We start from the raw sequence: 12,492 nt of genomic DNA on the forward strand, positions 1-12,492 counted from the left end.
CCCCCCCCCCCCCCCCCCCCCCCCCCCCCCCGCTTACCATGCCCTGGTTCTCTCTCTCATCACCTGTAGCAGCACACTTACACACAAACTCAAACAAATACACTGTGCACACCACGAACAACCCCACCTCCTCCCAACACCAATCTGCTGGCTCAGTACTTGTGATCCCTCTTCCCAGTGTGCACTGTTAAATGTACAAATAATAAAAGAGTTCCAGGGCCACAAAGGTTGTAATGGATGCATTCGGGAACCTGTTGAGGTTAGAAGCGAAGCACAGAAATTTAGAATGGAAAACCCACGCACACACACACACACACAGGATCATTATCTCTGATTCTATTTCCTTGATTAGCGGTGAACATGAAGGCAGAGTGGGCTTTTAAATGACACCAAGCTGAGCTATAGTATGTACCCAGAGAGTATTAGGAGCATTCGTCTCACCCAACACTCGGCGCCCCCGCCTTTCCATTACCGGCAAAGACTCAGCCGACTAGCCACCATCCACCCACCAAACCCCCGTCTTCCTCTCGCAACAACCCTCAGAAAGAAGACCATTAGCAAACGGAAATGAACAATACGAGCAAAGGGAGTGGACTGTGTAGAGTGGATTGCTTTGTGTGTGTGTGGTTCACTACGCGTACATTATGACCTGCATCTTGCCGCAGGAACACATGCTATATGTAGGTACATGTACACAGACACACACACACGGAAAATGATACTATTCCACTGAGAAGACGTACGTTTGCCTCAGACTAATGTTGGCTCCTCCAAATTACTTTAAGTCCATACTGGGCAAAAAGCCAAAGAGCTCTGTGTGCAGGTGGAAGGGTGTGCTGGAGCTGGCTGCCCAACCTACTGTATACCATCACACACATCAACACATGCACACTGCCCATTATGCACAAAGATACACACAAGCAGATGTACATAAGACAAAAACTGTAAGAAAAAAGGCCCAAATAGATGCTGCAATATGAATGCATGTACAGTAACGGTTAATAAACTGGATGTATAGTGATGAAGAAGGCAAATGTATCCATAATAGCAGCTGCTTACGATAATGATGAAATTGATGCTACACATTTGAAATAGAGTTAATAATTTGTATTCGGCTTATTCAGCGTTTTTAATTTATGCTGAGAAAGCTCTCACTGCCAGGGCAAACCAATTTGCTGCCGACCCAGTTTGCCGACCCACTTGGCAAGCTTTTTGAATCAGAAATATACAGAGATTGCCAATCTTCTCACGAATGGTCTCACAATCTCATACAGAGGCATGAAATTAAATTGATAATGGTTAATAAACTGTCATTGTTGTTTATATCATTCATCCGGGTGTAACACTTTTGTGATATGTAACCTTTCAGCTATAATGCTGATCCCGTATTTGTTTATAAATGTATCGTTATGCGTTGTTATAAATGTTTTAAATCCAAGATATTTCCATTCATTTTGGTGTCAGATTCACTTTATTCTCAAATTCACTAAATAAATAAGGAGATTGGTGGTAGCAGATGCTAGATAAGAAGAAAAAGACCTCCAGCACACGAAAAAACACACCCTGGCTTAGAAAAATCAATAGAATTTATTCATTAAGATTTTCTGTTCAGTAGAATTTCTCAGATATCACTTGACTCAAATTGACCAACTCAAATATACGATGGAAAGTTGTTCCCTGAAAGATTGTCAGTCAATTTTTCTCAGTTGTCGGCCAAACAAAATAAATAATCTGAGACCCCAGAAAAAGTTTGGTTAAGTTTCCTTTGAGTTCGTTCCTGCTGCCCCTAGCAACTTGTCAATCACAATGTAGCTCGCCCTAAAGCATACCCTGCTTTATTGTTTATTTTACTCTGTAATGGGACCATACTTTACAAAATGAACGTCATGCTGTAATGAAGAAGACTTGTGATTGAGACCATACACTCGTGTTTACAATGGTAGACTTAGATAGACTTCTTTACCATTAGACTTCCTTTTGCAACCAGAGAAGTCACCCCTGCTGGCTATTAATATGAATGCAAGTTTAAGGCACTTCCGCATTGTCTTCACTGCTCAGAACCGTGATTTCACTTTGCATAGTAAGTGCCCGCTTACTATTATGAATCCAAAGTATTGTATTTCTGAAAAAAAAGAGGGACGTAGATGAGCGAGTCAAAGATGGAATCTGTTTACAGAGAGATGGGGGCTCAAGTGTGAATCAGCAACACTCATCTCTCACAGAGCTTTGACGGCAACTTGAAACTGAAGGCTTCCCATAACTGCTGCAGCCTCCATCCCACGGATGGGGCCTTAAAGGGAGAGTTAAGATGAGATGTTTGTCATCCATAAGAGCACCAAAACTGGGCCACTCTGAAGAATGGTGTCTAGACCCCGAGTGTAGATCATCCATTTTACAACAAGAGATGACTCTTACAGCTGAAAGAGGCACTGTTCTCTGCTTAAAGTTTTAGTGATGCTTTGCAGTACCAATTTTGGCTGGAGCTTACATGTATCATGAAATGGTAATGGTCCAGCGATCACTCAAGAATTTAGAGTCTCTGAGGATCTTCGACGTCTCCATCCAACTCAACCTGACTCAGTTTGTTAGGGTGGATGGATCTGATGGATGGTTGAAATTACAATTATGACTGAAGTGCAGATTCTGTACTCTGTTTACATTTGCTATAGTCATGTTTTGGCAGTCCATGTCCACTCTTACAGTATAATTGCACAGGTCTAATGCAGGTATTTGTTTGCTAAACGCTAAATAATGCGTCAGCAGAACAGATTTTTTGTTTTTTTTCAAGTGACCCTACAGGAATAGGATAACAAAAGTGGTGTTTGCCTTGTGAAAAGTACTAGTAGTTTCCTCAATACAGCTACAGCTGTAGTATCCCTGGTGTCGGTTCAGTTTGTGATAAATATCTACATGTATAGTATTAAAGCCTGTCACTTATTCATCTTTATATAACTGGAAAGCATAGAAACTAAGATTTGTTTTATTTCTTTGTCTGTACAGTGCCTGGTCTTCCCTATCTGTCGGTGGCACAGGACTCAGAAACATCAGCTGTGGTTCGCTGGGACCCTCCAGATCTCACCAATGGCATGGACCTGCAGGGTTACCGGCTCCAGTTTGGCCGGAAAGATGTCTCTCCTTTGGCCACACTGGAATTTGCTCCCCAAGAACGACAGTACTCTGTGGGCAACATTCACCGGGGGGCCACTTATCTCTTTAAAGTTTCCGCCAAGAGCAGGGGGGGCTTTGGGGAAGAGGCTTTGGTAGAACTCAGTGTGCCCGAGAAGACGCCAGGGGGATACCCTCAAATTGATGAGGGTTCCAACGTGACATGCTGCTCAGTGCGGCTGTCCTGGTCTCCTCCCGTGCTGGCGGAGAGAAACGGGGTAATCACAGAGTACACGTTGGCCTATAAGGAAGCCGGTACAGGAGGAGCACCGCTGGAGCTCCGCTTTCCCCCCAGCCAGTCCAGCTATGTTCTCAACAGCCTCAAACCGAACTCGGCGTACGATGTGAAAATACGTGCGCACACCATTGTAGGTCCAGGGCCCTACAGCCCGCCTATCCAGTATCGGACGGTGGCCTTTGATCCAGGTAGGACTTGTCTGTTTCTTCTCCAACCCGGTTGGCAGGGGGTTGGAAATTGGCAAAAAAAAAAAACACAAAAATCAAAACTAAGCCACCCCCTCCTTCAACCATCTCCACTTCTCCTCAAGAACGAGAAAAGATTGATATTAAAATAGTTTGCCGTGGGATACTCACTTCACTAACCCAAACAAGGTAAAGCCAAGTCAGTAAGTTATAGTCAGTCATTTGGGAAAGAGGGGAGCAGCCTAAAATATCAAGGTAAGTGCTGTTTGGTCAGACACTCCTGTCAGTCATCCTTGCAGCCCTTTGCCAAGCACACTCACGCAGCTAAAGCCATCTCACATCCTCAGTTTGCAATCAAGGTAGGACCTCAGTCAAATCAAGTCACTCCAAGAGTATGTTTAGACTATTCTAAGAAAATGACGGAAAGTTCTTTATTTTATTTTGGGTTTTGGGTTTGTTTTGAGATATCCTCCCCCTCACCCCTTTCCTTTCCTAATTCCTCTTTTCCCCTTCCTCTGTCCCTTAGTAGGACAGTTTGTGGCATGGCATCCCCCAGATGCACTGCTAAGGACTGTTGGCATGCTGTGTTTTGAGTCTGTCTCTATGCCCGCCTGGCAGCACATTGGCAGTGTCAACCCAGACTCAGTGGAGGCGTAGGAACAGTTGGCACTGGGACCACATAGGTCAGTTGTTAATCCTCAAGTGGTCATGGGTTCAAAGACAGTGTTGAGATGGGTTGGCACTGCCCATGATGGCTAGCCAGTGGGTACACCCTTGTGCTCCATGGGTTTGTCATCCATGAGTCTTACGTGCTGTGTGTCTTAACCAATGGCAGTTGCCGTTCTCACAACCAATCGCAGCTCACCGTTACACTCACTCTCCAACCCAAAGGAACGTTGCAGGGGAACAAGAGCTTTTATTATTTAAACCAAAGGTTCTTCTTTTGTTTCTCTTTCCTTGGTCTCTCTACATGTTCAAGTTACTAAAGTTGCTCTGTCTTTTTTTTGGTTTTTTTCTTGCATTTGTCAACTCAACAGATGTTCCAAAGAATTTCACTGTCAAGTGGGCCACCAAAACCACAGTAGTCATTGCATGGAAGTTCTCTGAAAGCAGGTCTCCATACAAATGCACGGTGAGTTTAATGTAGGGCAAAATAAAAGACTTTTAACTGTCCGCTCAGTTACGTATTAATGTAAAAATCATCCCTTAAAATCCATCTCTAAAATTTAGAAGTGATTTTCATCTGTTGGTCTGAAATTGAAAATAGCTTGATTTTACACTAGTGCCATGTTTTAGTGCATTTGTTTATTTCCGTGCATTAATTCAACTCCCAATCATTCTTATTTCCAACATACCCATTTCTTGACTCATGTAATCACCACAATGCACATGCATTCTTACCTGTCTATTACACCACCAATGTATTGACCTACCACCACGATCATGCATCCAACTATCCCTCCTACCAATTATCGATTACATGTCTGGACCATCTACTATCTGTAGATTGAGTACAACCGTCAAAAGATGGATGTGGATGCCAGGCAGATGAGGGTTCTCGTCACTGGGCTAAAGCACAACACCACCTACGAGTTCAGGGTGACCTGCCAAGAAAGCATTGACGGTGGACCAAGACACCGTGTGGTTGCCAAGACCGCACCTCTCATCCTGCTCAAGAAACCCAAGCTGGACATCTATGCTGAGCCCGACAACATTCTCACCATGTCCTTCCCACCGGTCGATACCAAGGATGTCAAGTGAGTAAAGCTTTCTGAAAGATGGGTTCTGCAGGCTCTGTCTGAATTATCTTTGAGGGTTGGGGTATTTAGGTTTAAGTCTTGAGATGTTTGAGATCCGATGTAATATGGATTGCGATCTCAAGATGTCTGAGATGTTGGAATTGGAGATTAAGCTTTAGGATTTCTGAGACACTTTGCTCAACCACTCGCAAGTATTGAATTTTTACTTCATTTTCCTGTCAACCATGTGACAAATGCTTTAATTTACTTTGGTGCTGTGTTTCCAGGAACTTCTATGTGGTTGTGGTGCCACTTAAGAGGACCTCAGGATCTGTCAAAAACCTGAAGAACCCAGATGAGATGGACATGGAAGAGGTAAGATATTTTAAAAGCAAAAGATGTGAGCCTTTTCGGGCACAAAATAAATGATTAGGTTAATTGTGTATACCGGGTCAAACAGAGCATACGTAGGCATATTTAATAGGTAGATGCTACTTCAAAACGTCAGTAATACATTCTTTTTTGAAGAAACTATATTCCTCTCGCTCTACTGGCAAAACTGTGTGTTTCTAGGGAGGGATTCAAGAGACACTTGTTTGGGTAATGACAGTTGGATATGCTGGGCAAATTGTACTGTGCACACCATGTACCAGACATGGGCACACACAACACAAACATAAGTACATCTCAGCTATGCTAATTCATCCCCCCCAAGCATGCAGCAGAGAGAGAATTACACAGTCCTCTCCCACTCTTACCATCTTACCATAGCTCCAGGTCACCTTGAGCGCCAGATCAACAGCAACCATCCCTATTGGATTTGGGATTACACACATTTCCTCTGCTTAGTGCCTGCCTCTGTCTGCAGTTTGAAATGAATGAGAGGGGTTGGATGTTGGGGAGGGGGGGTTGTTGGAGCCTGGTTAGATGGAACATTGCCAGAGACTTAGCAGCTGTTTGAATCTAAGGGTGCAGTTACCTCTACTCCGTTTTCTTTGGTCTTTGTTAGTTCAGTTCGTTATTGTGCAGAAAAGAAAGTGCTTTATTTATTGGAAAAATGTGATAACCTGTAATCCTGCCACATTGCAAATATGTATTTGTGGGGGTTGAATAGTTTCTTAATTTATTCACCATACCACATACATATACTCTAATAGTTCTCAGAATTAAAGGCTTGACTTACTGATCTCATGTTATTTTGTGTGTTTCTCTTTTTTCATCATTGGAAGCATCTGCCTCCCTTGGTCTTTTTAATCTGTTGTCTACAAAACACTGCAGATTTTAAACAAACATTTGACAGCATCAGAAAACATTATGAGCCCAGACGTAGCTTGTTGTCAACAGGAACTGCAATGAGGGGATACCTAGAGGATACCAAAATGAACACATAAAAAAGCAGAGGCAAACTAATGCCCGTTTTTCATCAATCAGCTGTTGCGGGAGGTGACCCCAAAGCGACGTTCACGCCGTCAGCTAGCTCAGCTGGACCAGAGGAAGCCCTACATCACAGCCTGCTTCAGGCAGCTGCCCTCCAGCTTCACGGTGGGATCCGACTACCGCCACAGCAGCTGTGAGAACAAGCCTCTTGAACCTGGCCAGGAGTATGTCTTCTTCCTGTTGGCTGAACTCAATGCCACTGGGGTGAGTTACTAGTTTAGCTCAGTTCAACACAGTTCAGTTGACTTACTTTTAGTCAATTGCTTTTTTGTCGGAGTGGATTTAATAATTCACTTCCGTTCATTTAGTAGTAGTTCACTTCAGGTTTGCTCATCTGAATCTAACACATTTCATTTTTGTCCAGTTTCTGCCGCTAAGTCACTGAATTTCGTTCATCTTGTGCATATACCACGCTGTAACTTGGACTGTGTTTTTAAAGTGCTATGTAAACTTCTCCCTGATCTTTCTGTTCAGAAAATGTTTGCTACCAGCCCTTATACCGACACGGTGATGACTCCCAAGATGGAAATGGAACCCCTGCAAGTAGAGACTGGTGACGGACTCATATGGGTGGTGGGCCCAGTCCTCGCCGTGGTCTTCATCATATGCATCGTCATTGCCATTCTCCTATATAAAAAGTGAGTTGGTTTGGGAATTGTAGTTTTTGTGAAGAATGCAGTTGGACCTTGCGGTTTAAAATAACATTGTTCAACATCAAATGATAGACAATAACACTCAGGGTTTGTATACAAGGCACTGCTATTTTTGTAGTGTGTGGCCAGTATAAAATGCTTTATTCTGGAAACTTTTACAACCATTTTCTTGTCAAGGTACCAGGGAATTGAGCCCTTTAGCTTTGCATCGTTGGTGCCTTGCTCCACCCACTCCTTTACACAAGCAATATAACTGCAATCCATGTTTTAACTGAATCAGGGTAAATCTCAGTGTTCTTTCTAATTCCAGCAACACATAATGAACATGTTCCTGTCTTTTGATGTTGAACAAGTTATTTACAGTGTTACAGGGGAATTGGGCTGTTGGAAAATAATTGCATGTTAGGGAGCATGTTGAAAGGGGGTGGGCTGTATTCTGTATTAAGCATGTTTTAAAAAAAAAAACCCACAACATTGTTGCATGTAAATATGAAAGAGCTTTTCTTGTGAAAAAAGATGGTTGGGGGAATTGAGGTGGTTGGAGAAAGGAGAGAGGAGGAGATTCCTTGAGATGGTGCTCAACAGCTGAACTAAGAATGCTACAATCTACCAATCGAGGGGTGTCACAGAAATACCTATTTCTTCAGGAAATAATGCTCCTTAAAGTTATTGTTAGATTTATGTTATTAATAATTTTTCAGGAGTGAGTGACCCTATTTTCTAGTAGTGGAAATCAAGCTCTGCATTTATGCCTAATGAACAACAACAGCTCTCCTCCTGTCTAAATAAATGTACTTCCAAACATCCGTCTACAGTTAATATTTCCCCACTTTATTTTACAGTTAGTTGTAGCTTAGGTCTCAGTGACTGGAGAGGGTTGCCTTACATACCAGGGAAGATCCCTGACTTATTTCACGGGGGGCTGGTGTGAGCAACACAAGTACAGATTGCTACTGTCAGATGATCCTTGACTGTCTGACCTTGCCTTAGGTCAGTCTTTGTGGTTAGGGAGAGTAACATCTCTCCTTGGATCTCTCTCTCTCTCTGTTCTCTCTTCTCTTTCTGTCCCCCTCACTCTCCCATCTCCCTCTCAATCTCTCCCTGGTGAATAGTGTTTTCCGGGTCTGCCCTTGGCCCTGACATTCCCCTTACCTATCTATATCTGCACCCTCACACACACACACACACACACACACACACACACACACACATGCACACACGCGTAAATAGGCACCCAGACACAGGCTCACCAATATATGCACTTACTTGCACATTTTATTGAACACACACTCACTTGTTCTCACACACTGATACATGTGCACACACACACACACACACACACACACACGCATGCACTCACCTCCAAATGCTGATGAGCTTTATCTCGCATTTTGCGAGCCCAGCAGCGACCCCTGTGAATTTTAAACTGCTCTCTATTGATTTATCTCTCTTCTTGCCTCCCCCCTCTCCCTTTCTCCTTGTGTGTTGTGTTTTCACCATCTTTATATATTTATTTGACTCCTATTGCTTTCTCTGGAAACAGCAAACCTGACAGGTAAGGTTTAGCCGTACTTTATTGCCTTATACAGGGGAAGACAAAATAGCCTGCCGCAGCAAAAACAATGCCTTTAATTAGTGAAGGTGAAGGAGAATTTTCCGCACCTGATACAGAGATTTTTTCAGCTCACCTGTTTTTGATTGGGTTTCACTCAAGCGTTTCTTGACCCGCTGCATTGTCAGTCAGTTGGAGTTGCTGAGTTGTTTACGTATCATCATTAGTAAGAGTAGTAACTGTTTTGCTTGATCAACTGCTCACTAAAAGTTGTTGTTTTTTGTTGTACGTTGTCCCCTCTTTCCACTCTTTGTTTGTCTTGCTTTCCAGCCGCAAGAGAAAAGAGTCAGAGCCGCGCACGAAATGTCTGCTGAACAACGCAGACATTACACCCCACCACCCTACAGACCCTGTGGAGATGAGACGCATCAACTTCCAAACTCCAGGTACAGGAAGGACACACAACACATACACTGAGGAACATGAACGGTCTCATTGTAAAATTGAGCAACCTCTGTAGGTGTAGTTTAACAGGTATACTGTATTCACAACATGTTTGGCCGAATTTGTCCACATTGGACTTTCTGTAGAAAATAGATTTTAATTGTCGCTGACGATATCAAAGATGTGAAGGAGCTGTAGGTGTGACAGCCTGTCAATCTTGCAAAGAGACCTTCCTAGTTTTGCCTTTAAGGAAAACTGGTATTTTACAGCTTGGGTCGTGGGTTAATACAACATTGTGTTACGAGAGACTGACTAGAGATTTTGGATACACCTGTTCAACGTAGTCTAAGCGTTTTCACCCAGCGGCCCCCCTTAACGACAAAATAAATAGGAAAGTAAAAGCACAAATAGCTCTGCATTACGAGTACATCATGGATTATTGAGATAGCAATAGTTAATGTTCTTTATTTACACCTCCAAATAACTGCTTTTGATTGTTGGATAAAAACTGGCCTGCAAAACATCCAACAACGGTTTGTGCTTTCTTGGCTTAATTGGATTCGCATTCTAAGACAGTGGAGACTTATGTCTGTTGTCTTTGCAATGCCAGTAGTGAGTACAACATCAGGCCAGTCCAAAGGTTTCAGAGTTGTAGAAAAAGAACAGAATTTGAAGAAGCTACTTACCTCCATACAAATTCATGGAGGCCGCTGTAATGCAATTTCAAGTTTTTATCCTCCGAACAACAAAGTTTTGCAGGAACTTCAAAATCCTCATTTTTGCAACCTACTGAAATGGAAAGCAAATTTTGAAATTTGGCAAATAATGTTCGTTAGCACCTGCTCTAATCCCACAAAACCGTTATTGGCTGTCAAAAGCTCATATTGGCCAACTGCTATTTCATGAAGCAAATAAAGACACACACCTGCAGAAGACCTTCCTTTTTAACACATTCTTATTTTACAGTGAACATGTTTTACCCATGTCAGACAAAACGTGTGCAGTTATCGGTTTTAATAAACACATAACTTATATAGTGAAAGCTGATTGTAAGACTGGCACACACATGCGTACCGCCTACACAGAGATGAACTATTCGCACATGATGCAACTTCAAATTTGAATTCATGCTGCCGCATATATGTCCGTGAAGTACTCCCACGTCATTCTGTTTGACATTATGTGCCTTCCATAACTACCTGCAAGCCATGTATGTGTGTGTGCGCCATGTCCTCATGTAACAATTAGCCATTTATGAATAACAAACAGTTAGAGAATGATGTCTGTTTTTGGACTTTCTATGTTGAAAACAAATCCTGTTTTTAGGTTATCCTGGGTTTTGACCTGCTTTCTCTTCTGTCTCACTTTCCGTCTGGTTTTCATCCGAGATAAAGCCTGGTGTTAACAACAGAGCACATTCGATCCCAAACTCATTCTCTAAGGCTTCTCCATCTTCCTCCTGCCTCCTTCTTCAAACCCATTATCTATCGGTCTGTCTTTCTGTTATTTAGCCTTCTGTTATCTAGGCCACAATGCGATCTACAGTTTGTTGTAATTGGTCTGAATTATAGTTTGCTTTTTTTCTGTATGTTGTATATGATTCAATTAAGTTCCCAATGCCAATACTAAGCCATGATTTGTTTAAAAAAATCAAAAACCAGATATATATAAAAGTGACATGGGTTTACAAGCAGCACATTTCCAGTTTTGGAAACATCCAAACATATTAGAGGTGAGTTACCTCCATTGTTAGTTTTCCACTAGATGGTTTGGATTATATTCTTTCTTCAAGGTCTTAATTTGACCGAATAATGAGAGACATTTTGAAAAACTTGCGCTGTATTTCAAATGTTCTCACCTGCCCAAGCCAATGGCTTAAAAGAATAAACACCTCCATCTTGTGTTCCCTCGTTTCTACTCCCTTTCTCTTCCCTCCGTCTTTCTGTCTCCCAGTTGTCTCTCAATTATCCATCCGTCATCCACGGCCAGTCTCTGCTCCATCAAAGGGCTCAGATTTCAAAATGGAGCATTTCTCTTTATCTTCTTTGGTAGCCCAGTCATGTTGCCTGAGTTTGTATCTTGGAAAAAAAAAGAGACTTATTTACATGAGAGACACGAGTATGAAAGGAGATGCTGAAACCTGCTTCTGCATAATTGGAAGTTCAATTTTCTTCTCCTCATCTTTATCTTGCCTGATATTCAATTCAGAGCCCGATCAGTGGTTCAGCAATGACGAGGTTTTATTGGCCATTCCTGGGATTTGTCTCTCTGACTTCCAGCACTTTCAACTGTACCCTCGACTGTCCTCCTTCGTTCCTTAAATTATAGAATCTCTTGTTACAATCTGACTCTCACATAATGTTCACCAAAGCCTGCTGAGAGTGCTCTTTATACTGTATATGAAAAGCCTTCTCATCCGACAGCCCTGTCGTTGTTCCGCAGAATTGGACGATGTCGTTATCTCCGCACCCGAGGAATTTAATTTGAATGGACGTTTTAGCCCAATTAAGTGGGCCGGTGAGCATTTGTGAACATCCCCATCAGCTAATAGCGACCATTGTTCAAATGAGCATACTCCCAGTGCACTTATCCACGGCCTCTTCTGTCCAGCGGAGCATATGCCGCATTGGCAATGTGTGCTCAGTGACCCCTAGTGCTGGGGAACAAAAATATGTTTTCGATTAGGCTTCCTATAAGCTAAGCTCGGCCAATGCGTTTCACAGAGAGTGTGTACATTGCGTGTGTGTGCTTGTGCGTTTCTGCTTTGAAGCCTGTAGGTCATGTGACAGCCTGACAGTGACATCCCATAACTCCTTGGGGCGCAGAGTGGCTCGTTTTGTCATTATCTCCATTGGTGCCCGGGGTTTAATTGTCAAATGGGGCCAAAGTAACGAAGCAGCACGACTGAGTGGATATCTACTGTCTATCAAGCCCCCCTTTTGCTACAAGTACTCGATTCTCTCTCTCATATTTTTTGTGTCGGTCTTTTCTCTTTTTCTCTTTTTACGACTTTCGTGAAAAGATGATCAACTATAACAATGACAATTTATATATATATATATATATATATATACTGTAT

At 42.6% G+C, this 12,492-nt stretch overlaps 1 protein-coding gene across 17 annotated transcripts in view; it reads left to right on the forward strand.

The window, feature by feature from the left end:
* The window catches only part of ptprsa (protein tyrosine phosphatase receptor type Sa), a 178,756-nt gene that overhangs the window by 132,488 nt on the left and 33,776 nt on the right, over positions 1-12,492 (forward strand). For 9 of the 17 annotated variants that reach the window (XM_031859728.1, XM_031859727.1, XM_031859735.1 and 6 more), the window contains 8 exons: positions 3,001-3,591; positions 4,626-4,720; positions 5,095-5,345; positions 5,615-5,702; positions 6,759-6,968; positions 7,239-7,402; positions 8,961-8,972; positions 9,300-9,415. In XM_031859728.1, coding sequence (XP_031715588.1) covers positions 3,001-3,591; positions 4,626-4,720; positions 5,095-5,345; positions 5,615-5,702; positions 6,759-6,968; positions 7,239-7,402; positions 8,961-8,972; positions 9,300-9,415 — 1,527 coding nt within the window. The remainder of the gene's footprint in view (positions 1-3,000; positions 3,592-4,625; positions 4,721-5,094; positions 5,346-5,614; positions 5,703-6,758; positions 6,969-7,238; positions 7,403-8,960; positions 8,973-9,299; positions 9,416-12,492) is intronic. The other 8 variants (XM_031859731.1, XM_031859736.1, XM_031859742.1 and 5 more) reach the window with 2 other exon arrangements.

Source organism: Anarrhichthys ocellatus, unplaced genomic scaffold (assembly GCF_004355925.1).
Source record: "Anarrhichthys ocellatus isolate YVR2014 unplaced genomic scaffold, GSC_Weel_1.0 scaffold22, whole genome shotgun sequence".
Taxonomy (NCBI): domain Eukaryota; kingdom Metazoa; phylum Chordata; class Actinopteri; order Perciformes; family Anarhichadidae; genus Anarrhichthys; species Anarrhichthys ocellatus.